This window comes from Eupeodes corollae, chromosome 2 (assembly GCF_945859685.1).
Source record: "Eupeodes corollae chromosome 2, idEupCoro1.1, whole genome shotgun sequence".
In the NCBI taxonomy this organism is placed as follows: Eukaryota; Metazoa; Arthropoda; class Insecta; order Diptera; family Syrphidae; genus Eupeodes; species Eupeodes corollae.
Window position 1 is genome coordinate 46,799,911 of NC_079148.1, and position 26,053 is coordinate 46,825,963.

The 26,053-nt window shown below is 30.8% G+C and overlaps 1 protein-coding gene across 3 annotated transcripts in view; it reads right to left on the reverse strand.

The window, feature by feature from the left end:
- The window catches only part of LOC129948030 (probable serine/threonine-protein kinase DDB_G0282963), a 43,780-nt gene extending 28,494 nt beyond the window's left edge, over window positions 1-15,286 (reverse strand). For 2 of the 3 annotated variants that reach the window (XM_056058838.1, XM_056058837.1), the window contains exons 1-2: window positions 14,294-15,286; window positions 7,282-7,479 (exon numbers count right to left, since the gene is read on the reverse strand). In XM_056058838.1, coding sequence (XP_055914813.1) covers window positions 7,282-7,479; window positions 14,294-15,156 — 1,061 coding nt within the window. In that variant the 5' untranslated portion in view covers window positions 15,157-15,286. Of the gene's footprint in view, window positions 1-174; window positions 1,056-7,281; window positions 7,480-14,293 lie in introns of those variants that run through there. The other variant, XM_056058839.1, reaches the window with a different exon arrangement.
- Window positions 15,287-26,053: the final 10,767 nt, after the last annotated feature.

The window sequence follows — 26,053 nt, forward strand, 5'->3', positions numbered from 1 at the left end:
TTTGGTGATGGTGATTTTATATTTGATGCAGAAGTTGTGTGTGAGAAATTAATTATTATGTGATATATGTATAGATTTAAGCAAAAATTATTATAAACAAAAATATTTAATAAGCACTTTTAAGACACTCAAAAATCGCTGAGAATTTGAAACAAAGACAATAACACAACCCACCTTCATAATAATATTATGTATATTTTTTTTTCTTGTATGTTTTGAATAATCAAGAACAAAGAAAGTGAAGATAGATTTTGTATCTTTAACTTGAAGATGGGTATCTCTTATCAAGGTATATACACAATGCTTTGGTTTCTTCTTAGATTGACAATTTAAGCTAAGTTTTTTTTTTTTAAATTAAATCCGACTTGTTATGCATCCTCGGGGTATGAAAACAATTATCATAAATGAAGGAGCTTCTATAAGAGTTCTATAACATACGAGTGGTAAACTTTAAAACACCATTTCTGGACACACTTCTATGCCGAGCAAATCTAAACGGACGACTGTGACGGTGAAATTGTGAAAATCGGTCGATAGCTTGATTTTTTTAAGTAACACTTCATTATCCACTGCACTGCACAACATTCAGCATTGATGCAGACTGCACTTAACTTTAACGTTTGCTGCTCGAAGCGCACTCTATTTTCAAAGAAGAATAACAAGTTGAATGGGTATCTATGTGAAAATGGAGCGAAATCTTTTGCCTCACGGAATTTACCGGTGTATAGTTTTGATTTTACAGTTTGTCTTCGATCGTTTTATTTTTTTCGTTGTTATTTAGTTAATTCTTTTTTTTTTTAATAACAATTGTTTTTTTGAATTTAAATTCGAAACTCAGTGACCATAGAGAATTGGTTAATGGCTATAAAGAAACCACTTTAATCGAGTATGAGAAACATGATACTTATAAAGAAGCACAAGTGTGGCAACTTGTTGATGAAACACTTCACCCACTATAGGCACTAGACTTTTTTTATTTAATTTTGTTTATGATAAGCAACAATATGATTCAATTATTAACAAAATGTCTTATTTTTTCTCTTTAAATTTGAAGTTTTGCGATGAAGGTACGTACTACGAATATGTATGGATAAAATTAAACACACTGACCATCGAACCGAACACTTCAGGGTACCGATGACGAATAGATAGAAGACACAACTCTTTTAAAAGTTAGCGGAAAGCGGGTCTCGTCTTCATCTTCAACTTCGTCTTATACTTAGACTTCGACTTCGACTTAGAGTTGATGAACGAACTCGTTCGCTTAGTTTTTCCTCATTGAACTTTCTGGTTTCTTAAAGCTGGACGATAGTCAATATTACATGTACATTGCTGCAAATATACTGTACAGTACCATGCTGGAGCACTGTAAGTCAGTAGGTAAGATCTGATAGTTTAAATGTAGGAACGTGTAGATGTAGGATGACATGGTTAAGTATCGTGTGCAATGTGCATATTATTGGTTTGGAAGTCATGTATGCTTATGAGAGAAGGTATGCACTTTAATATTACAATTTTTTTTCTTTCAATACAAATTAATAGGTGTTTTGAATTTTGAAATTTTGATTCTTGTTGCTGTTGTTGTTGTCTTGTTCCATTCTAAAAATGAAGAGCAATTTATTGAATAATTATATAATTACCTTCTTGTTTCGGAAGGTTGCCTGATTATGATTTGTGCAGTGTTTTTTGAGTGTTGGTGTTCTTTTAATAGCTTTCGCGTTCTTATGTAAAACTTATCCACTTGTAGGTTCTTAATTAATTTTTCAAGTAATTAAACAAATTTGATTTAATTTAAAAAAAAAAAATTGGCTATAAGCGCCAAGCTCTGGCACGTGTTAATCGGCCGTTGATTTTATTTAAAATGATATCCAACAAAGAAAACGACGATATTCTTGATGCGAAAGTAAACATATCTAAAAAGCCAGTAATGATTCACAAAAGTTAATTAAAGTTTAACCATCTGAATTTAATGAATAGTTTTACCTTATTAAAAAAATAGTATATTAATATCCATACATTAATTTACGTTTTAGGTATAAAAAAAATACACGAAAGTGAAATGGAGAAAGAAAAAATAACTCTTCAGACAGTCAAGATGTCTTGACTTATAAATTTAGCACAAGTGATATAGTTTTCGACTGAATGTGATTTTAGTTGGAAATCAATTGTTTTTTTATGCAGCAAATATTTAAATTAAAAAAAACGAAATTCATTTTATTGAATTCTGTGGTGTTGAATTTTATAGGCAGTTTAATAAATATAGTTGAAAGTTTGATTCGTTTAAAATTTGGTGATTTACTGTTTAATATGTATGTGCTTATATGTTTGAAGTTTGATAATTCAATGAATTTCTATGACAGCTGATTATGTAAACAAAACACTTTTCGCCTGATATATTTATTTATAATTCTTTAAATACAAACGTTAAAAATTTGTAATATATACTTAACATCTAAAAACTTAAACTCGACTGTTGAAAAATTTTAATTTGAAATATACTTTTTATATTATCATTTGGTGAATTACTACAAGAGTAAAATTTATTATTAATTAATTATTTAATTAATTGATTTAAGGGGCTATGTACACTATAGTTTGATCTGCTAAAATTGGTATTTAATGGTTTCTGGAGTCTTATACTTGAACGACTAAAACTAAAGTTTAAGCTACCAAGAACTGATGGTGATGAAATTTGTCCATTTATTATTCCAACAATAAAACATACTGCGTGTACATCTTATGATTTGTCAAAGAAGGAAGATTTATGAGAGAAAGTCTCTGTGAATAAGGTGGTAATGTATGAATATCATGAAACCACGGAAGGGATCGTAGACAAAAATGCAAAAATCTTTTCTTTCCATATTGTACAAGCATATTCCAGGACTGGTATCACAAATGAAACAAAAAGTAATTTTAAAACATATGGATCACGGAAATCACGGCCCATAATTCTATTTGCTTTTATAACTATGAAGTTAATATGTTCATTGAATGTTAGTTAAGGATCTAAGACAATAACTATGTAAGTCAGAAAATACATATACTCTACTTAAAAGACAAGAATCAAACATGTAACTAAAAACGATTGGAGCTTTTTTGCGTGTTAAACTAAACTCATGGTTTTACATTTGTTAACATTTAAAACAAGACGATTATTATTGCACCATTCCCTGAATAATATTAAGTCTTTTTGCAAGAGAAGACAGTCAGATGTAGAGTTAATTTTTTTAAATTTTAATGTCATCAGCATATATTAGGATAGACGAATTTTGTATGATCGAAACCAAGTCATTTATTAATAAAACAAATAGAATAGGGCCAAGGTGACTACCCTGGGGGACACCATAATTCACAACAAATTAACTTGAACACTCATTACTAAATTTAACACTATAACGTCTATCTTGCAAATATGAAGATATCCTGTTTATGAAACTGTCGTTAAAACCTTGCTGTGATAGTTTTAAAAGTAATGTTTTATGACAGAATTTATCAAAGGCTTTGCTGAAATCAGTAAAGATACAATCTTTATCTAAACAAAAGGACGTAAAGTTAAAAAGATTAGTAACCGTTAAACGCTTTTTAACAAAACCATGTTGGTTATCAAAGAAAATTGAACTACAGTGAAAAGCAAGGACGCTACATACGATTGACTTAAATAGATTAGGTATCACAGACAGTTTAGCAATAGGTCGGTAGTTCATTATTTCGTTTTAAGAACCTTTTTTGTGTACTGTTATTATGAAGGAGCTCTTTCAGATAAAAGGAAACAGCGAGTTACTTAAAGACGTGTTGAAAATAACACATAACGGGTGTGCTTAATACGCAGCACATTTCTTTAAAATGAATGATGGTACACCGTCGGGACCAGCACTAAAACATTCGTCAAGTTGTAGGATACTATTCGGGACAGTATCTTCACTTCATTGGGGGAAATTTATAACAGTGGTAGATGTGTTAGGAAAACTAATAAGATTATAATCTACAAAAGCATCTTTGAAGTACTTTGCAAAAATGTTTGCAATTATTCTCAGCTCATCATTATCATGTATAGAGCCATGTATAGTTTTGGCATCCCTGCCAAACTCCTTCGTTTGTGCAGGATGACCATGGAGAATTCACGCTGCTCCATAAAGGTTGGAAACAATTTAACATAACCTTTCGATGTCAAAAAAGGTTTTAGACAAGGTGATGCGCTGTCATGCGATTTTTTAACATCGTGCTTAAAAGAATAGTGCAGAGCTCACACGTCTGTCCAATTATTAGCATATACTGATGACATTGACATAATCGGAACAACTCAGCGTGATGTAAATGGGGCTTTTTGTGAGTATTGAGGCAGAGGCGGCAAAAATGGGTTTAACGGTTAATGAGGGCAAAACAAAGTACATGCTGTCGTCAAGAAATTACATACAACACCGACGTCTTGGTCAAAACGTCACCATCGACAGACGTAACTTTGAGGTAGTCGAGGACTTCGTCTACTTGGGCTCCGCTATAAACGCAGAAAACAACACCACCGCTGAGATCAAACACAGAATAACTCTTGCTAACCGCTGTTTCGTTGAGCTAAGAAAGTAATTGAGTGGTAAAGTTCTCTCTGGAGAGACCAAAGTGTCGCTATATAAGACCCTTTTCATCCCAGTCCTGCTATACGGTGCAGAAGCATGGACTATGACAAAAGCCGATGAAAGCATCTTGGTTCGCTTCAAAAGAAAAGTTCTCCGTGTGATCTACGGTCCCGTATGCATCGAAGGGGAGTGGAGGAGAAGATGGAACGACGAGCTGTACGGGCTGTACAGCAACGTAGACTTAAGGTAAAAGTCCAATGACTAAGATGGCTGGGTTACGTAGAGCGCATGTAAACCAATGCTCCGGCTCGGATAGTCTTCGAATCCACACAGACAGGACAGCGCAATAGAGGAAGACCGCGGATCAAGTGAAAAGTGACCTCATCCAACTTGGAGCGCGAAACTGGAGACATCTAGCTAGGGACCCAGCTAGATGGGAAGTTTTTTTGGGTAAGGCCCTAGTTCACACAGGACTCTAGCGCTACCTTAAGTAAGTTTGAGATACCAACAGTTTTAAACAAATGTACACTTCGTATATCTCATGATAAATACATTTTATCTTCACATTATTCAAAAAAATATATTACCAAAAATTGATAAAAATAGATGTCTTACTTAAATATCTTAAGAACAAAGAGAGATATCAACTGCAAACTTGTTTCATTTATAATATAGTTTTCGTAAATGAAGTTTCATTTCAATGGACTCCCATTTGGCAGTTCCTCTTTGAAGCTTCAGTTTTCGTATTTGAAAATTAAAAATGCAAAATTGAAAAATTGTAGAGCTCAAAGAGGGATTAAATTTGTTCATTGATTTGTTTGTATTTAACACCTTTAGAACCGTTATCCAGTAGGCTTTATCAGATCCTCTCTTTTTTGAAAGGTTTAGTTTTTTAACGTTGCCAGAGTAATAATTTGTTTAAAATTCATAAGAATTTAAAAAAAAATGGAAAACAAACAAACTTCATTTGATATAAAATATTTGACAATGAATAAGTTTGATTACCTCTGAACTTCTTGAAAAAAGATTTTAGTTTCGTTCAGGACAATGACCCAAAACATTCCTCGTTGATAGTGAAGGAAAGGTTGTTGTATAACGTGTAAAAGGAACTCCCTCATCCACCTCAAAGTCCGGATTTAAATAAAATTGAACATCTATGGTCTCATGTTGAAAAAAAAGTTGATGGAAAGGAAAGTAAAAAATACAGAACAGTTAAAAGATGCAATACAGAGGATATGGATTGAAATTACACCAGATGTTACAAAAAAATCGACACTTTCAATGCCAAAGGACATTATACGAAATATTAAACCATTTGCTGTTTTTTAATTGAATTTTTCAAATGTACAAGTTTTTTTTGGAAAATAGACTTTCTTTGTTTAATTTGATTTTTGTATTAAAACAATTTATTTAAAAAAAATGTGTTTTACTTAATCTGGAGGTTAAACAAATTTGCAATTTACTCTATAGATAACTGCATTTTAACAAAAGAAAATCGACTGTACAACTATTTTTTTGGTACACTGTATATGCTGAACACTGGAAGCATCGCATTTTTTTCATTTTTCTCGTTTCTATTTTAATTCTCAGTTTTGGGGTTGTCTGTTAATTTTGTTTTGCTTAAAAAACCTCTGCTTTAAAGTCAAACTTTGAATTTACGAACAATCCAAATTCCTGATAGGAAAGAAAATTCGGAAATTGCTTAATAAATCCTTTTCAATCAATTGAGAATGGTAACATTCATAATATGTAGATACATATGTTATTAGCTTTAATTGTTATATGTTATTTCTGTAAATTGACTAAATTCATCATATTATTCTTCAATATTCGGGGTAACCGATATCAATAAAACAGTAATATTTTACAAGTCCTTCTATCGCTCATTTCTAGTCACAGAATCAAAAGCTCAAGTAAAAACGTCGAATTTTCAATATGGATTTGAAATAGAACTTCACTTGAGTTAATCTTAGAGCATCGTACTGCATTACACACGAAATAAATATAAACAAATTTAAATATTCACGCCTACTTTAATTTAAAAAAGAACGAGGCGCATAATAAATGAATAGAACGAATTTACAACGCCAGTGCCTCCATACAAAACTACTTAAAAACTTTCAATTTCATCCGGAACAATCTTCAGCAACATGACATTTAAACCGGCATCATCTTTAGTTATGTCATAACGAAAGGTATTAAAAAAATGTTTCAAAATAAATAATAATTTACATCAACGCAATCGCTGCTTGTTAGTCGAAATCTTATTTGCCTAGTCTTAAAAAATCACTTGCTAAACAAACAAAATGCCCTGAAATTTTCAAAACATTTAGTTCGATATGCATACATATCTCGATAATAAATTTTGAATATTTGAATAATTTACATATTTCTGATAATCAGTATTCGAGTTCGTGAGTTTGACACAGTGTTTAAGTTCGATACGCATAAACATAAACAAGTCATATAGTCATGCTAACCAACAAAAGTCATACGTTATAAAAAATGAATATTTTAGATCTTTTAAATCACATTCAACTCTTAGGTAATAAAGATGAAGAATAAATTATAAATCAAACTTTATGTTGCTACATTATATTTTTTGTAAATCTGGTAACAAAACTATGAACTTTGACATAGTTGTATTTACTTTTATAGTGAATTCGTTTTATATTTGAGATTCTTCTTGTCATTTGTAAAATAAACTTACCAAATTTCAGAAGTTGCTTCTACAAGGAGTTGAACGCAATCCAAGCAACCTCTCGCGGCTGCGTAGTGTAAAGCCAAAGCACCTCCATTGGGCCTTTCGATTGATGAAATGCTCCCCGAGTGCATTGAATCATATTTGTCAAACTGATGAGAATGCATTTGCCTCGAATTATTGAAATGACCAGGATAATCAACAGTTCTGAAAACAAAAAACAAAAACGTTGCAGTTGCGATATAATTTGAATTAAAAAAAAAATATTATGTTTATATGTGGTATACTTTGGGGCTTATGTGAAGTTAAAGTAGTTTCCCCTGTTTATATGCAACGTAATCATAGTGAAGTTTGAAAATCTGAATTAAATTTCAATTGAATATTTCTTTTTTTCCGATGGATTCGTTTTTTAACAGAATTAAGAATTTCGATATTTCCAAACTTATTCTTCATTGCGAAAAAATGTTTTGTTATATAAAAATGTATTGTATCCCTAACCACAGCCATAACTTACTTTTAATTGAATGCTTAAAATATAAATCAAAGCCATTGACAGCTAAGCATTGGTACTCTACCTCAAAATGTCGCTTCTTGAATATACATAAATATTTAGCAGAGGTGTGTTCAGAAGTTTCGATTTTCTCCCAAACTGAAATACTCATTCTTTCCCAGGGCAATTAAAAAATTCATAAGGAATTTCAGCACCTACGGAATTTAATGTCCATTCTTAGTCAATGTCAAGAAAAACATTTATCATTCCAAAAAAAGTAGAAAAAGTAAGGCGTACATTATGTTCATGTGTATACGCCTTACGGCAATAGGCTGTTAGAATGAATTATGCATAATAATTCAAATTTTGTTTAACTAGATATAAAAGTTTATTGTACAAAATTAATTTTAAGCTAGCCTATCTATTTTAATAATATTTATATGTACATTTCCAGAATTCTAGAACTTATTGAACATCATTCAAGATCAAACAATTGAATTGAATGATCTTTGTGTTAATTCTCTTAGAAGACATATTCATTTCTCCCTCCCATCGGTTCATAACAATGAACACGCTTGAATTGATGAATATGGTTGTTCAAAAGACTATTAGTAGAACAATCGATATCGAAAGTATTCTTAAGAAATTTAATATGAAGATGGAAGGGAAAAGAAGTTTTTTAAAGTTTTACGAAAAGGAGGAAAGTTCGTTTGTGTGTTAATTGGGATATTTCAATTTCGAGGCACATCATATTAAGAACTTAAATTTTATGCAGACATCTTAATTAATTAGATGACTTAAAACTTTGTTTTCTTTCTTATAACTTTGTGAGATTAATAAAATATTATTTATCAGACAGAATCAAAGAACTACTTTATTTTTACTACCATTAATGACTTTCCAAGTAAATTGTTAAAACATTTTTGGACTTGCACTTGAAAGTGTTAATATCCAAACGTTATTATTTTTAGTAATACACTTACACGCTTCAATTCAGTTAATAAACAAGTGAAAGTTTATTTTTTAGTGTTTTACTTTTACGAAAATTTCATGTTCTGTTTTATTTGATATCTACTTATTATACTTTATACTATTAAGTAGATTCGGAGCACCTAAAAGAAATTATTAAACTTTTTAAAACTCTTTTAGGTATACCATAAAAACACAAGTTGACAAAGTTTACGATGATAAATAAAATAATAGAGAAATGATCAAAACTTAACATTCGCATAGTCCAAAAAGTCTCTGTAATACAGCAAACTTACTTTCGTGTTTTTTGAAAAAAAAAGTACTAGGAATAAATGTAAGAACCAAAGAGGTAATATTGAAAAAAAGTTAGTTTTTACCTTCAGCTTTTTAGCAAATTTTAAAAAATTGTAACTGTGATTTTCAAAACCTGTTTTTAATATATTGTTATCATAAATATATTATCTCAGAATCAACAAAAGAAAAGCTGCTGTACAGAGACTTTTTGGACTATGTGTATTGTGTATGCAGAAGTAATATCGTAAAAAAACCTCCCGTATTTTTAGACGTTTATATTTAAAGCTGTTAATGGTTATGTTTCAAACTAAATAATTATTTTATTGAATGTAAAATGGCATAGTATTTTATTTAAACAATTCAATAAAATTTGTCTGTTAAATTGTTTATTTATTTTCCATTGTCTTTTAAAATATGGGATATCTTTTTGCCGGACCCATACAAAGACAAAAATTGATAATTTTTTTTATTAAAAGGTGCTTTCAAAGGCTTACAAATACACCAGTTATACCGAAATAAAAGGAAAACAATCTATCGACTACAGCAATCGAAAGCATCTATAACATCAGTTAAGCTGGGATTTTTGGAGTAGTTAATCTTCTGTTCCTGATTTGATAAAAATATTTGTTGACATTTGTCCCATACAAAGCTCTCACAAATTTATTTTTTTCTTACTATCCTAGTGATGAGAAGACTATGACTAGAATCTAAACATCCAAATCTGTTAAAATAGTCTTGAGATTTTGCGAAACTAAACGGCTATTGATTTTTTTCTCCGGGTAAAGGGTAAAGACAAAAAAACTTTTTTAGAAAAATAACATTTTCCCCAAAAAGTATTAATAACAATCAAGTGTAATGTTGACCTTTGGAATTTTAGATTAATCAATACTTTGTGTACATACATTTGTATTATCTTCCCATAGGAAGTTATTGTAATGGGTCCGATTTGTCGACGTTCCAAGGTCCCTAGAGTCGAAATAAAAGATTTTTAGAAAGATGTCTGTGCGTGCGTGTGTACGTACGTCCGTACGTTCGCGACGTTTTTTCGTTGTCCAGAACTCAAGAACCAGAAAAGATAAAACAAAATTAAGTGGCGCAACAGTCCATGAAGAACCAGGGCCTAGTGACTTACAACTCTCAACCATTTCTGTGTGCTAGCCATGTTGTCAGAAATGGAAGGGACCTACAGTTTATATGCCGAATCCGAACGGCTAAGAAAGCACTTTTTCATGCCAAGTTTTACTCTTGGAGGATTTGTCAATTCCTCGCAAGAGACAGTAACGACCCCTTGCATGACAGTCCAAGGCACTAACCATCACGCTACGGGTACTACCAGAAGAGATATCGACTTCAAATAAATTTTATTATACAGATAAAAAGACAGAAAGATGCAGAAAGAGCTCTCAAGAAAATTGCGTGGGCGGTTTTTTTACCATATAAGTTTAAAAAAAGTTGAAACTTTTGTTTAACCCTAAATATCTTACGAACCAAAAACGCTAAAGACTTGTATTAATTTTTTTTATAACATATTGTAACGTGATACCAAACAAATATATTTTTTGAAAAAAGAATCCAATTAACGGTTTTTTTTATAAATTATATAAATGTTCACCTCGAAAATTTTGACAATACAAAATGATTTTATCTCCAAAACAATTTTGTACAACGAAAAATTTAATTTTTCACATCTGGTAAAATTTTGAGAAAAAAATGAATTTACAGTTTTTTTACAAAAAAAATCTAAACAAAAAAATTGATAAGAGTTAGTAAAAATCTATTTTTCACAAAAAATAAAAAAAATACTAAAATTTGGTCAAAATTTACTTACGACTCAAAAAGCTTTTAAAAATTAAAAATATTGTCTTCAAACTTGTTTTATTTCACAGAAAATATTGTTTTCGAGATTCAGTAGTTTTTTTTATAAAAATCCGTTTTTTCATAAAAAAAAAATCTACAAGAAATAATTCGAAAATTTGGTAAAAATTGATGTTCGGTTCTTGATATCTCTTAAATTAATTTCATTCATCCAATTTTAAAAATGTAAGAAATTGTTATAAAAAATGTTTCTACTAAAAATTTATTTAACAAAACTAGATTTTAAAACTAGACTATTTCTTTATATGAAAAATATTGTTGGTAATTTTAAAATTTGTAAGAATAATTCCACTAACTTCTTTTTTAACAAAACCCGAAAATCTACAAACCTAAACAACAAAATCAAGACTAATCGACAGACAAGATGGGACGTTATCAGTGTGGTTCGCATCCCAGCCTCTTTTTTAGAAGAACATTTTGTAATAAAGGTTGCCTTGATAAAGTTTTGGTCTCTGAATAATATAAAAGGAAGGAAACGCTTACACATGAGTTTGTAACAAAGGATAATGGCCCATTGCTTAATTTACATAATTAATATTTTCAAAATCGATTCGGGAGATTTCGAGATATTTGAGCTTTAATCTTACATCTAAATATAAAAATATGATTTTAAAAGAATTTTCAACTTTCATAGTCAGTCTAATTTGTCAATTGAAAATTTTGACATTTTTCAACGTTTCAAGTTCTCTAGAATCTAAATAAGAGATTTTTACGTTCGGGTACCTATTTCGTCGTCCATATATCAAGAACCAGTCGACTTCATTTAAATTTTGTTATACATATTATAACACAGAAAGATGCAGAAAAGGTTCTCAAAAAAAAGTGAGCAGGTAATTTTTTACCATAGCAATTTAACAAAAAGTTAAAATTTTGGTTAACTTAAAATATCTCACGAACCAAAAACTCGTGTTACTTTAATTAAATTGTATATTATATAATAAGACGTGATACCAAACTATTATAATTTTGAAATAAAATCAATTAACCGTTTTTTCTTATAAATCGAATATTTTACGTCCAAAAAATGATTTTATCTCCAAAATATTTGTATGTAAAAAATGAAATTAACAGTTTTACAAAAAAATAAAAACATTACTAAAACTTGGTAAAAATTGATTTTCAACTCAAATATCTTGTCAATCATTAAAATATTGGCTTCATAAAAAATATTTTTTGCAAGGTTCAGTATAATCAGTTTTTTTTTTATAAAAATTAATATCTACAAAAACTAGAATGCGAAATTGGTAAGAATTGGAGTTCGATTTTCGATATTTCGTGAATTAAGGACCAAATTGACTTTAAAAAAAAATTGAAAAAAGAGGCTGGGATGCGATAACTTCCCATCCCGTCTCTCGATTTGTCTTGCTTAAAAAGTGTGTAGGTTTTCGTGTTTCGTTACAAAAGTTACCAGTTAAATTATTCTAAAAAATTTAAAAACAACCAACAATATTTTACATATGATGAAATGGTTTGATTTCAACATGTTTTTGCTACCGAGATTTTTAGTCGAAAAACAATTTTTACCAAATTAGTAGCTTTTTTCAAAGTTTTCATTTCTTATACTAACAAAAACAAATTGATTGAATGAAATCAATTTGAAGTCAATGCTTTCCAGTATTCACGAGATATCGAGAACCGCACAAAATTGTACGTACTATTTCTTGTAGATTTTAATTTTTCATGAAAAAACCGACTGTTAGATTTTTATTAAAAAAATAACTAAATGTTGACAACAATATTTATTTATAAAAGAAATTTAATTTGAAGCCTATATTTTAAATTTTTGAAAATACATTTGAGTCGAAAATCAATTTTTAAAAACTTTTATACATTTTTGTAGGTATTTATTTTTTGTTAAAAAAACTGTCAATTCGAGTTTCCTCAAAATTTTATCAAATGTTTAAAACAATATTTCTTATAAGATAAAATAAGTTTGAAGCTATAATCTCAGGTTTTTGAAAGGATATTTGAGTCAAAATTAAATTTTTACCAACTTTGAGTAATGTTTTTTTTAGGTTTTTATTTTTTATAAAAAAACTGTCAATTAGACTTTTCTAAAAATGTTATCACATGTCAAAAACGTCATTTTTTTCGCAATTTTGTTGAGAGCCCTTTCCGCATCTTTCTGCCTTATTATCTGTCTAACAAAATTTGTTAGACGTCGATATCTCTTCTAGTTCTGGAGCTATGGACGACGAAAAAAACGTCGCGAACGTACGGATGTACACACGCACGCACAGACATCCTTCTAAAACTCATTTATTTCGACTCTAGGGACCTTGAAACGTAAACAAATTTCAACATTTTCAATTTGACAAATCGGAACCATTACAATAACTTCTTATGGGAAGTTAAAAATCAACTGACAACTTTATTAACAAGAAACAAAAAACGGAGTGTAGATGTGGATCTATCAACTCTTCTAAAAATGTCTTATAGAGGTTCTGCTTATATCAGTCTTTTTCTTAACAGAAAAGAAATATAAGTTTTGTTAAGGTTTCACACTAGGGATTCCAGATTTGCAGCAAATTCTTTGCCGGGCATTTTTTTTCAACGTAGCTACCAAATGGATGCGGTAGGTTGGGACTTATTCAATAGGGTTAGTCATTGATAATTCACGAAGTTGCTCTTAAGTGATGTTTACTAAAATAAACCACAGATGAAGGTTTATAGCGAAAGAATAACCAGAAGATTTGTCAACTTTGTTCAAATATATGAGTATACATATATTTTGTACAGATGCCCAAAATTGTCGGTGAAAATCAGAAAAAAAAACATTAAGCTTCAGAAAATTGCTGAAATATTTCAAGTCTCTAACCAAGAAATATATTTATTGTAATAGATTTTCTTTAAAAATTGCAGTGAAATGAAACTCTCTACTTCAGAGACATTTTGTTTTTATCAATGGGATTTTCGTGTTATAGTGGTGAAATAAGTAAATAAGATACAAACTGTACTCTTTAGGGGCCACTCTTTTTAACGGAGGCGATACAACTTGTTCTATTTCTGTTCTAATTTCAAATACAATTGCATTTTGCTACTTTTTAAAAACACTTTTAACTTGTTACAATGCACTACTTTTGGCACTTGTTATTATTATGATTCAACTTTGTAACATAGCGACACGATATATTTTTAATTTTTTGTTCCTTGGCAAAAATTGTATGCTTATAAAACATATCGTTAGGTTTATAAATAGATTTTTATTTAGTTTTTATTGTTTTAATGACTTCAAGCTTTTAAAATTATGTCTGTATAAATCAATTTTAATAAAAAGATTGATATGATTGCCAGAAGCGTGATAGAATATTAAGTTTTAATAAATATTAAACAAAAGGTTTCTATTTGCATAACTTATGAGTTTCAGTCTGGGTATAACGTTATTTTGTTTACCTTAGACGTACGGCTGTTTCTTTACACTTTCTACAAGGAACACCTCTACTTTTATTTTCAATTTCTTTCAAATTTTTCGAATTAACATCTGCGGATTTTGAACTTGCACTTTTCATTTTCGCACTATTCACTTTAGTATTCGTTGTACTCTTATAATGTGTTTCAGTTAGAATCACTACCGGTGTATTTCTTTGGTTAAAATATCCACTTCCTGTCATTATCACTTCACCATAATCCACATTGCAATTATTATTCCCAAAAGTTTGTGCACTTTTTTTAAAAACCCTCGGTTTATAGTTAGATTTTTTAATTATTTCCATTTTCTTGTGTCGAATTTCTAAGAAAAATATCAACCGAAATCGTATGAAATTCTCCCTATCTTCCGCCGACGACGACGAAGATTTAAGTTGTTGCTTCAGTTTCCGTTTGTTTTTTCGAATTTCTAATTTATTTAACCAACAAATACTTTTTTCAATATAACGTTTTGATTTTAATTTTGATTCATCTCCGCAATGTGGAGTGTTTGCCAAATCTATGGTATTTTTTTGTCTCCGCCACGGAAGAAGATCGAATTGAGAAAACTTTTTTCTTTCACCACCAAACCACGGGTGAAAGTTTGCTTCTGATTCACTATAACGTAAAATCCAAGCTGAAGAAGTTAAATCGCATGGTGCTGATGAGGAAATTCGTTTAGAATCGTGCAATTGTTCTTTAAGCTTAATGCTGCCATCATCGTCGTCGTCTTTATGGTTTTGGTGGTACGTACTTAAAGGTGAAACTGCTCTATTTTGTTTATCAAATACTGGTTTAACTTGAGTATCGTTCACTACTGATCTAGGCACATATGAATAATTGGCAAACATTTTTTTGTTTTCCCAGATGACACACAAAATAAATTATAGCAAATCGGGCGGTTTCATCGTTTAATAAGGTTTAAACTAATAGATCGACGCAAAAGATGCAATTAGAATCTAAAAATGTCAAAATATTACTGAGCTGATGAACTCTTGATTATTCCCATTTTAATAACCAACAACACCAGTATGTATCTACAAAATGAAAAGGTCTTTGTTCTTTTCAGGTGTTTTTTTTTTGTTGTTCTTGTATTATTATTTTCGTACTACATGCGATGAAGGTAGTTGATCGTTGGTACTAAAGGGCTAGTTATGGATTCGTAAAATAAAACTATTATTATTTGTATCCAAATTTATAAACAAAGTTCGAAATTAGACTTTTCAAAAGAAGTATAAAACACCGTCATGTGTTCGTACGAGTTGACTACAAAAATTGGTACGTTATTTAAATTCCTAAAATTCTGTTTCATTTAATTTTAAGAACAAAGTTTATTTCTTATATTTTTATATCATTCAATTCTTGAAAGATATAATATCCAGCGATGAATATGTTGACAGCTGGATGTCAATGGTTAAATTTTGTTGAAAACTTGAAAATGTACCGATCAGTTTATATATAAGTACCTAAATATAATTATAAGAAAACTTCAAGCTGGTTTATTTATATTTTCATTTTTTCTGTTTTATGTGTCATTACTCATTGGGCTTGAAAGTTTCCATTGTTATTAACTCTTAAAAGTTAAACATTGTTTACACGTACTTAATTAATACGTTTGATTGTTATAAGCCCCTCACTTTTATCTTCCATCTTCTTCTCTCACCAGAAATGTGAACAGAAAGATTGCAATTCGTCGCTCCACTTTTTGAGTTAACTCTGTTGTTATTTTGGTCCATCTATCATATGACGTTCGAAATATGTGTCCAGGCCAATCCGATTTAAATTGTTTGTTTTGCAAAGAGCATCTTAAAATTTCGTCTTGGTCCTTAAATTTTCATAGTTGGTTTGTTAAGACAACTTTATCTTCAGAGTCGATTTTTAAATGGCATTTTTACAGCATTAAAGTTAATTTTCTTAGAATCCAATGGAAGCAGATTCTTCAAATTCCAAAATTAAATGATATTATTAAATAGTTATTTTTATTTCAGAGTGGTTGTCATTTTTAATACATTATTTCCCCATTTCAACTTAAAAAGTGAAAAAAGTGCTGTTAAAAGGGACCACCTGCCTTACTTCACTTGTGTTTATTTGTTTTATCAACTTTTTAAGAGCAACTTGTTGCAACCGATCCGTGTATTTACTTAAATGGTTGTTACCTGCTGTATAGAGTCGGATGTCCGCGTTTATATGTAAAGTATTCAACCAGTGAATACGAGCACAAGGGACTAGCATACATGCTACATATATTAGTCATTTTGACCAACTTGCCACTCACTAACCCGCGCTCCGCTGGCCGTTTCGGCTGGATGATTATGTTGAGCTTCGTTTAAGGTCGAATCTACTCGTTGATTTGGTAGGTACTTTTTATATTTGTAATCATAAATAAAAAGAATAATACAGAATACTACATAATGTACAAAGTGCCACAAAAGAATATAAAATTATAAATTATAATAAATGAATGTTATGTAAACAATTTTTCTGAGACTGTATTGTTTGACATAACGAGTACGAACATATGTGAAAATATATAAAATTGTTGAACCGTAGTTCTCAATATAAGAACCTTCAATTAAGACCAAACATTGCAGAGTACAATTGATAAAAATAAACTAACCAAAACATAGTCTTAAAATATTAAAATAATGTTGATTGTTGTTAATGTTCGTTTTTTCAGTCTTGTTTCGTGTCCGATTGTAAGGAAGCTATATATATCGGTTTATTTAAAATTGGGGTATTTTCTAAAGTTTAAAGGATATTAGCTCAAACTAACAAACGATGTATTTTCATCAGGGAGAGCGCAATCTCATTTTAGAACTTATTAAGTTACATTTTTGAAAATTTTAATGTATGATGTTCATTAAAATTAAAGACCATTTTTCGGTGTATACTCGACACATGTAAATTAAAAAAATCAAACAGATATCTAAAAACTATAATTTTGAGATTTTTCAATTATACCATTCAAACAATTTTCAATCATGGTTCATCTTAGCCACGTTTTGTTGTTGCTAAAAGATCTTTTAACTAATGTTAATGGTAATGTAAGTTAAAGAAAGGACAATAAGAAAAGCAATTTTTGTTGTTCTGAAAAATTCGTTTCCTAACTGTACTATATCGCATGAGTCGAGATTTTTAGAGATCTTAGAGAGATATTTGTTTATATTTCCAAAGATTTATTACCACAATTCAACAAAATTGTTTAATTTTAATTCGACAAATTGGTATGTTTCACAATCGCATGAAATGTTTTATACCATTTTAGAAAAAGACCGGTATTACATACATAGATTAGTAATAGTATCCCACTGCCCTAAAATGAGTATCTAGGTTATTATTATTTTGTTTCTCAATTGATTTAAAATGCCAAGCATGTGCTAACAAGCTAGTAAGCCGACTTTAATTATTCTAAAAGATCTTAGCATCTTTGTGTGTCTTAATATTTTATTGAAGTTAACATTACAAAATGTCAACTTAAACTTTTACAGCCAAATTAATAAAAAACGCTAATTCCACCTTTATTCAGCGAGTTTACTAGACCAGGGAATAAGAGTTAAGCTGTGGGTTAAAATGTTTCATGAATAAAACCATAATGTTCGTGGAATAGTAAAGTGACGTTTACGAAAAATCCCTTAAGAAAATCTACTACACACAAAGGAATTCTCTTGTTCATATGTTTCTGTCAATATTAGTATAATTGTTTGTAATGTGTCTGTGTTCATTTAGGTTTTGTTTAGGTCATCGTTAACAACCGCAATAAGTTTCCTCAAATTTTCCTTGGAAAATCTAAAAACCCTTCTTCGGCGGTTTAAATTAGTAAACGTCACTTAGTATGAATTTAGTTTTGTTCATAACATTTTGAATTTAGTAATTTGAATTTAGATAAGACCTAACCCTTTTTTTTATTCCACGTTTATTAATTTGGTTGCCAGCTAAGTTAATAAACGTGGAATAACGAAGAGACTAAGTGACGTTTACTAAGTTAAACCACAGAAGAAGGTGGTTTAGCGAAGGAATAAGATCCAAATGTGTCAGATTTAGTCTGAAATTAGAAGAATAAGTAAATATTTAATTTTGTTATACTAATGTGTGCTGGATTTGTCGAGTCTTTCAATTATTGGACAATCAGCAAGGTATGATCGAGCTCAAGTCCTAAGCGAGGAGGATTTCAGGAGGAAATATAGGTTTTCCAAGGAAAATATGAGGAAACTTTTTGCAATTCTCGAAGATGACCTAAATAGGCACACAAGAGGGGGACAGAAAATAGACACAATACAAACAATTGAAAAATGCTAATAATTTTGACAGGCACAATAGAATTCCTAGGTGTGTTTAAAAATTATCACAATTTGCTGTCAAAACCCATGCGAAAAATAACCCCAGTCTGCGGAACTTAAAAAGAAATTTTAAGTTTCCAACCAGGAATCAAAGGTTTTTGGTAAAGACTTTACTTTTTCATAAACATTTTGGTTTTATTCATGCAACATTTTAACCCACAGCTTAACTTTTATTCCCTGGTTTAATTAACTCGCAAAATTAAGGTCGAATAAGCGTCTTTTATTAATTTGGCTGTTAGTTATTAACAATAGGTTTTTGAAAGTACTTTTAAGTGTATACAAATTTAAAGCTATCAGAGAATCCATAGCACTGGCACATTCCTTGTGTTATTAATTTTAATTTCTTGTATTTTCAACATGTCAAATTCTATATAAAGAATTATTTTGCACCCGGTTGTCAGATCAATTAAAGATGCAGTTACAACAGTTGATATACATATATGTATACGTATAATATAATATTACAAAGTTATGTTAAACAAAATAAAAAGTTTAGTTATGTGCAATACTCCATAATTATAAGTCACTCGCGCTCAACAATAAATTGGCTTAAGTTATAGCTCTACCTTTTACCTACTATATCAGTATTTCAATGGACTTATGAAGTATACCTTTTTTCTACCTCATGTATAGCTTGTGCTAAGTTAAAATTATAGGAAGCACGCAGATGTAGAATTTTGTGGTAATGTGCAGTCTGCATAGAAAAATTATCTTATATTAAATAATAATTCTATATACGTCTGAATTGATGGAATATGGTCTTAAAAGAAACAGAGGTATTTAAATTGTGATCTCCACCGTGTCTTGATTCATGCATTTTTACATTCCATGCCATTAAAAAGAATTCTAAATGGGCTAGATAAAAAACAACATGAAGATTTCAGGAAATCAAATAATATAGATGATTAATTGATAGTAGATACAAAAAAAAACGTTCAGTAGGTGTTTTATATTTGAATACAAGTTGGTTTTAACTAAAAAACACTAAAAAAATTACTGAATCTTAAAAAATTATGGTAATGATAACTTGGAAACCGTAACCAGTATTCGGTATTTAGGTTTTTGTTCTGATTTGAAGTAATTCCAAATATTTGTGATAATTTTGTTGCGAATGTGAGATTCTTGGAATTAAAAATAGATGTTAAATAGTACATAGAATCCTATTTCTGCAACTTCTTTGATAGAAACATTTTATTCAAGTGAATTTTCTTATTTGTTTAGCTTTTGAATTCCAAAGAAATACAAATTTTAAAGCTGTTTTTACGAATTAAAAAAAGAAATCGTACAGTGGTCGGTCGGCATAACTATTTTGACAAATGTACATTTCTCGCTCTTGTGATAATAACTTATAACGGTTAAAGTTTGAAAGAGCAATCGATAACAAGTTAATAAGTACGTTATAATAGATCACGTGATGGTCAAACTCAGTCATTTGGATAGTGTTCTTCTGCAAGGCTGCTTTTTTGTATTTAAAGTGCTATTTTATGAGTGACAAAACTATTTTGACGGATGTTCTTCAGTTTGCTTGGTAAGTTAAAATAATATTTTTTTACATATTTTAAGCATATATCAAAAAGTTCAATTCATTATTTCTCCTATTTGTGCAAAATGGGTTAAACGGTAGAAAGTATTGAGGTTAGTGCATCTATTGTCGTAAGATTTAATTCCGGCTTGTCTATTTAACAAATATGCAGAGAACTGACGTCTCAAAGAATATAATTTTGGGACGTTTACCGTTAGAAAGATACCATTTATAACTCCTAAGAGCAAATTAAAAAGATTGAAATTCGCAAGGGAATACGTAAATGAGCCTCTTAGCTTCTGGAACAAAGTTTTATGGACTGATAAAAGTTCATTTCAGTTTCATGGATCACCTAAAAAGAAATCTGTTCCAATGCGGAAAGAAATGCATACAAAGTTTGCTCAAGTCTTACAGACCATGTCCCATGGTGGTGGATCAGTAATGTTTTGGGGATGCATTTCTGCAAGCAGTCATGGGGGCCTAGTTCCAATCTACTTTGGGACTACTGTTATTTTTAGTCTTAAACAAAATACGAATCGGCTCAAAACTTTATTTTCCAAATTTGTAGTCAATCGACCCAATTTTTTGTGTTGTAGAGGCCAGGACAGACAGACCGACGGACGGAATCGGGGGACCTACTTTTTTGTACTTCTCTACCATCATGATGTTTGATTTAAATCTCGAGTTCGAAATTTTTTACGAATCCAAACCTTGTCATATACTTCTTTTATGTAGCAAGTAAAAATAGTATAGTTACACTGTGACAATTTTTTTTTAATATGATAGTTGGCGCATAGAACTGTCATGCCAGATGTTCTATGCGCCAACCAGTTCTAACTCACTTAGCCGTGGTTCTCTATGGACTTTTACGCCACCTGATTAATTTATTTCATCACAGCTTTCAATTTAAAAACTTAATATTACATTCATAGATACATACTTATAAAAAATAGCCCCGTATTTAGAAGCTGTTCTAGACTCAAGTTGTTGGTATTAAACGAAAAACACTAGAAAAGACCGTCTTATTGAATAAAAACCCTAAAAAAGACTTTTTGACTTAAGACCTTTTTACCTAACACTAAAGAGTCAAGGCAACTCTATTGTAAAGTTGACTGGAAAGCTATCCAAGGAACTCCTTTCCTTTCAAAGTCAAGTGAAATTTTCTTACAATATTAAAAAGCTGAACTTTATAAATCGGTGATTAACTAATTTGTTGTGTTTTTAAATTTGTATATATGTATATGTATTTTTATAGAAAGATTTTTTATCAAATTGGAAAATTAAAAGGTATTATTTCATTACCATACAAAATAAAGTTAATAATAATGTTTTGAGTTTTCTATGCAGGCGATTTAATGTAAAGGTAAGTTAAGTAAAGTTGCAATTTTGAAATGTACGTTCAAAGATACAGTTGATTGCCCCTCTTTTTTCAAATAAAAATGGTTTTTGAAAGTTGTCAAATTGAAAATAAACGGTGATTTTTTAAGAGCTTGAGAACTTTAAAAAAAAAAAAACGCATACAATTTGCAAAATCTCATCGATTCTTTATTTGAAACGTTAGATTGGTCCATGACATTTACTTTTTGAAGATAATTTCATTTAAATGTTGACCGCGGCTGCGTCTTAGGTGGTCCATTCGGAAAGTCCAATTTTGGGTAACTTTTTCGAGCATTTCGGCCGGAATAGCCCGAATTTCTTCGGAAATGTTGTCTTCCAAAGCTGGAATAGTTGCTGGCTTATTTGTGTAGACTTTAGACTTGACGTAGCAACATACAAAATAGTCTAAAAGCGTCAAATCGCATGATCTTGGTGGCCAACTTACCGGTCCATTCCTTAAGATGAATTGTTCTCCGAAGTTTTCCCTCAAAATGGCCATAGAATCGCGAGCTGTGTGGCATGTAGCGCCATCTTGTTGAAACCACATGTCAACCAAGTTCAGTTCTTCCATTTTCGGCAACAAAAAGTTTGTTAGCATTGAACGATAGCGATCGCCATTCACCGTAACGTTGCGTCCAACAGCATCTATGAAAAAATACGGTCCAATGATTCCACCAGCGTACAAACCACACCAAACAGTGCATTTTTCGGGATGCATCTGCAGTTCTTGAACGGCTTCTGGTTGCTCTTCACTCCAAATGCGGCAATTTTGCTTATTTACGTAGCCACTCAACCAGAAATGAGCCTCATCGCTGAACAAAATTAGTCGATAAAAAAGCGGATTTTCTGCCAACTTTTCTAGAGCCCATTCACTGAAAATTCGACGTTGTGGCAGATCGTTCGGCTTCAGTTCTTGCACGAGCTGTATTTTATACGGTTTTACACCAAGATCTTTGCGTTAAATCTTCCATGTGGTCGAATAACACAAACCCAATTGATGCGAACGGCGACGAATCGACATTTCATGGTCTTCAGCAACACTCTCAGAAACAGACGCAATATTCTCTTCTGTACGCACTGTACGCATTCGTGTGGTTGGTTTAATGTCCAATAAAGTAAACTGAGTGCGAAACTTGGTCACAATCGCATTAATTGTTTGTTTGTTTCACTTGGTCGATTATGTAGACCATAAATCGGACGTAAAGCGCGAAACACATTTCGAACCGAACACTGATTTTGGTAATAAAATTCAATGATTTGCAAGCGTTGCTCGTTAGTAAGTCTATTCATGATGAAATGTCAAAGCATACTGAGCATCTTTCTCTTTGACACCATGTCTGAAATCCCGCGTGATCTGTCAAATACTAATGCATGAAAATCCTAACCTCAAAAAAATCACCCTTTACAATTTGTTGGTTAAGTTTTGCAATCATATTCTTCGCAATTGTCAAAATGACAACTTAATATTTTTCAATATTATCAGCACATTCGAATCGAAAAATTATTTCAAATTAATGTTTTTTTAAGTAATAATTCAGAATGCAAAATGTTGGTAAGTTTTTTTTTGGACAACTGTATCTTTGAACTTACAAACATATTATAAATTCAACATTTAAATTTGAAAAAAAAAATCAAACTTCTTAAACTTTGTTCCTTGAAGTTACTGTCAGTGATGGAGTAAGACACACTCAGGCAAGTTGTGATAGCACATGAATCTTCAGACCTTCGTCTGAGCTCAATGAAATCAATGGAAGTTTCTTACGAAACGTGTTAGTGTGTCTGAAATCGTTTAAATTTGCTAAGTACCGCTTTAGTTTTTGAGCAAATGTCATTTGACAATACGCCTAGGCCCGTGGAGTGCTTTCCTATAAGGCACTGTTCGGTTATCGAGATTATTTGAAATCTGCTTGAAGATATAAAACACCTTGAACGTTTTGAATCTAGGTTAGTCCAGATGTTTTCCGGGGACTGACAGGTGGTGATATTATTCCACCTGCTGTTGGTTTTCTTTATAACGTATTATTTAAACAAAAGCTTACACTTAGCGACTTTTATGTATCAGCATTAGCCAAAAAGTGATAGAATGGGTAGTACTGTACCTTTTTTAGCATTTTAATTTTCTGTTATATCTCTATGGCCCGGCACAAATCAAATATCCATCACTTATGGCCTTAAGGATAGAGTACAAGGATTTATTGGCAGCCTGACTAACTGAGAAAATCCATAAATCAGGTGTCAATATTACGTTTTCCATAGTTCAGGACAAGAATGAATGAATCTTGAACACGCTACAGCGATTGAGTAGGCTAAATGAGAGACGTCGTTTATAATACAAGCTTCCACCGAACCCCTCATTAGTTTTTGATCCATCGGTATATAAGTAGGTGGTATAGAAATCCTGAGACTTAGTTCAGCAGTAATATGAATGTGGTAAATTAATTAATTATAACATTGACATTCACAATAACCTATAATGGATTTGTAAATGCGTAAAAACTAGTGTGCGCGTAGTGACAGGGGTCTAAAATTTGTATATCAAAACAAAACCACTCTTGGAGTTTTTTTAAATTTCTCGTAAGAGGAAAAAATGTAGATACTACAAGCAGATTCTATAGAGCTGGTCCTCTAGCATGGCAGACCATCACAGTAACCATCACGCAAGTTCAACTAAGCTGGGATCAAAGACATCGTACACTGGTTTTTGTTGTACCTGTTATTTTAAAAAAATAATATATTCATTGTCTCTAAAGCAATAGAACGATATTATTTATGACCAAAATATTGACTAATAATTGTACGTACTCTTATCTCTAACGACTCTTCGTTAATATCTAAATTCAACATTTGTGTCGGAAAATTTGTTTTCTTCATAAATAATAAAATAAAAATAAATAATTAACAACTCTTCCATTCCCGCATATCAATTTGTTGTATATGAAGAAACGATATAAATATGTAACGATGAAAATTATTTTTTTTATTTTCATAGAAAAAAATAAATTAATTTCTAATTTTATTTCCATCATAAATATCTATTTGAATTTTAAAGTTACATGAGTGTCTCGCTTAGGCATGAGGCAACATCTTAAGCGAACGAGTGCAAGTGCAAGTGTGTTAAACTGGAAAACGAATATTATACCAATTATTTCTTATAACTTTCTGATAAGTTTTCACTTTTGATAAAACTTTCATTGCCGTATTGCCGCGATCATGTCCACCAATATCTTTATGTACTTGTTTAGACAAATATCTTGGACGTATGTAATAGAAAACAAGTAACAACTCCATTAATATAATTTTCGGAATATAAGAAAATAAAAACAACGTAAAAATCATAATTGCTGTTGGTGCATAGTGCAGTGCTGGTACTGTTGCAAGTTGCAAGAACCTGTATTCCTAAAATTTACTAAAAACAAAACAAAATATTGCTGCGGGCACCTTTCATCAATTTAAACGGCGACAAAGCGGCGGCGGTGGCAACGACGAACCAAAGGAGTGTTTTTTTACAACAACACGCATTTTGTTCAAAAAATTAGTTGCCACTGTGCTCCGGCCATTCAGTCCGTCACCCGCCCGATGTATATGCGGGAGAAAATAGTGGAACTATAATAATAAGAGAAAGGAGCCTACAGTCTTCTGTCGTTATTCGTTTAAAGCTATACATTTTAAACAAAGAGAATTATGTGCAAACATTGTTTAATTTAATGGCTTCAAAGTTAACAACTTGTTACATTGCTGCAAGATCAATGCGGATATCCCACAAAATTTGAGATAATCTCATGTAACGCATAAAAAAAGAATATGGTAAATTTTGTATGCACGCAGATTTAAATTATTTATGCTGTTGATATTTTCAAAAAATCCTATTTTCAAACCGTTATAAATTGCCCTCAACTTAAACAAAGAAATTCTTTAACTTTTAGGCGATGACGAGCTATGTACGTTTTAAATATTGACGAAATAATCACTACGCTCATAAAACTTGAAGTTGTGCGAATTTGTTTATTATCTCCTGGGTCCACGTTACAGTATTTCCGGACACGACTTCTTAGATCCGCCTATTATGTCTTGACCGCTAGCAATAATGTCAACAACAAAAAAATATAAAGCATCAAAAGATTCAAACATAAAACACCTCAATCAAGTTAATAATAAATCTATTATTTAAATTTTCTATTGAAATCTAGATCAAAAGTGAATAACGGAACAAATGTCAACGAATGAAACTTTGAATGAAATGATAATTTTTTGAATTTATAATAAATCAATAGTGAAAGAAAGAAGCTTTTTGTCCGTATCATCTGTCTGTATTTATAACGATTAAAGACGTATACCATATGCGTAACTCTCACACTTTGATTAATCGAAAAAAGTTTATAAAATAACATTTAATTTGTAAAAAAAAATAATTCGATCTTTTGTTTGTTTGTTTTGCATAAATTAAAAAAAAATACATATGTTTGAATGTATGTACATATGTTGAAAAGATCACAACACTTTCTTTGAAACTGT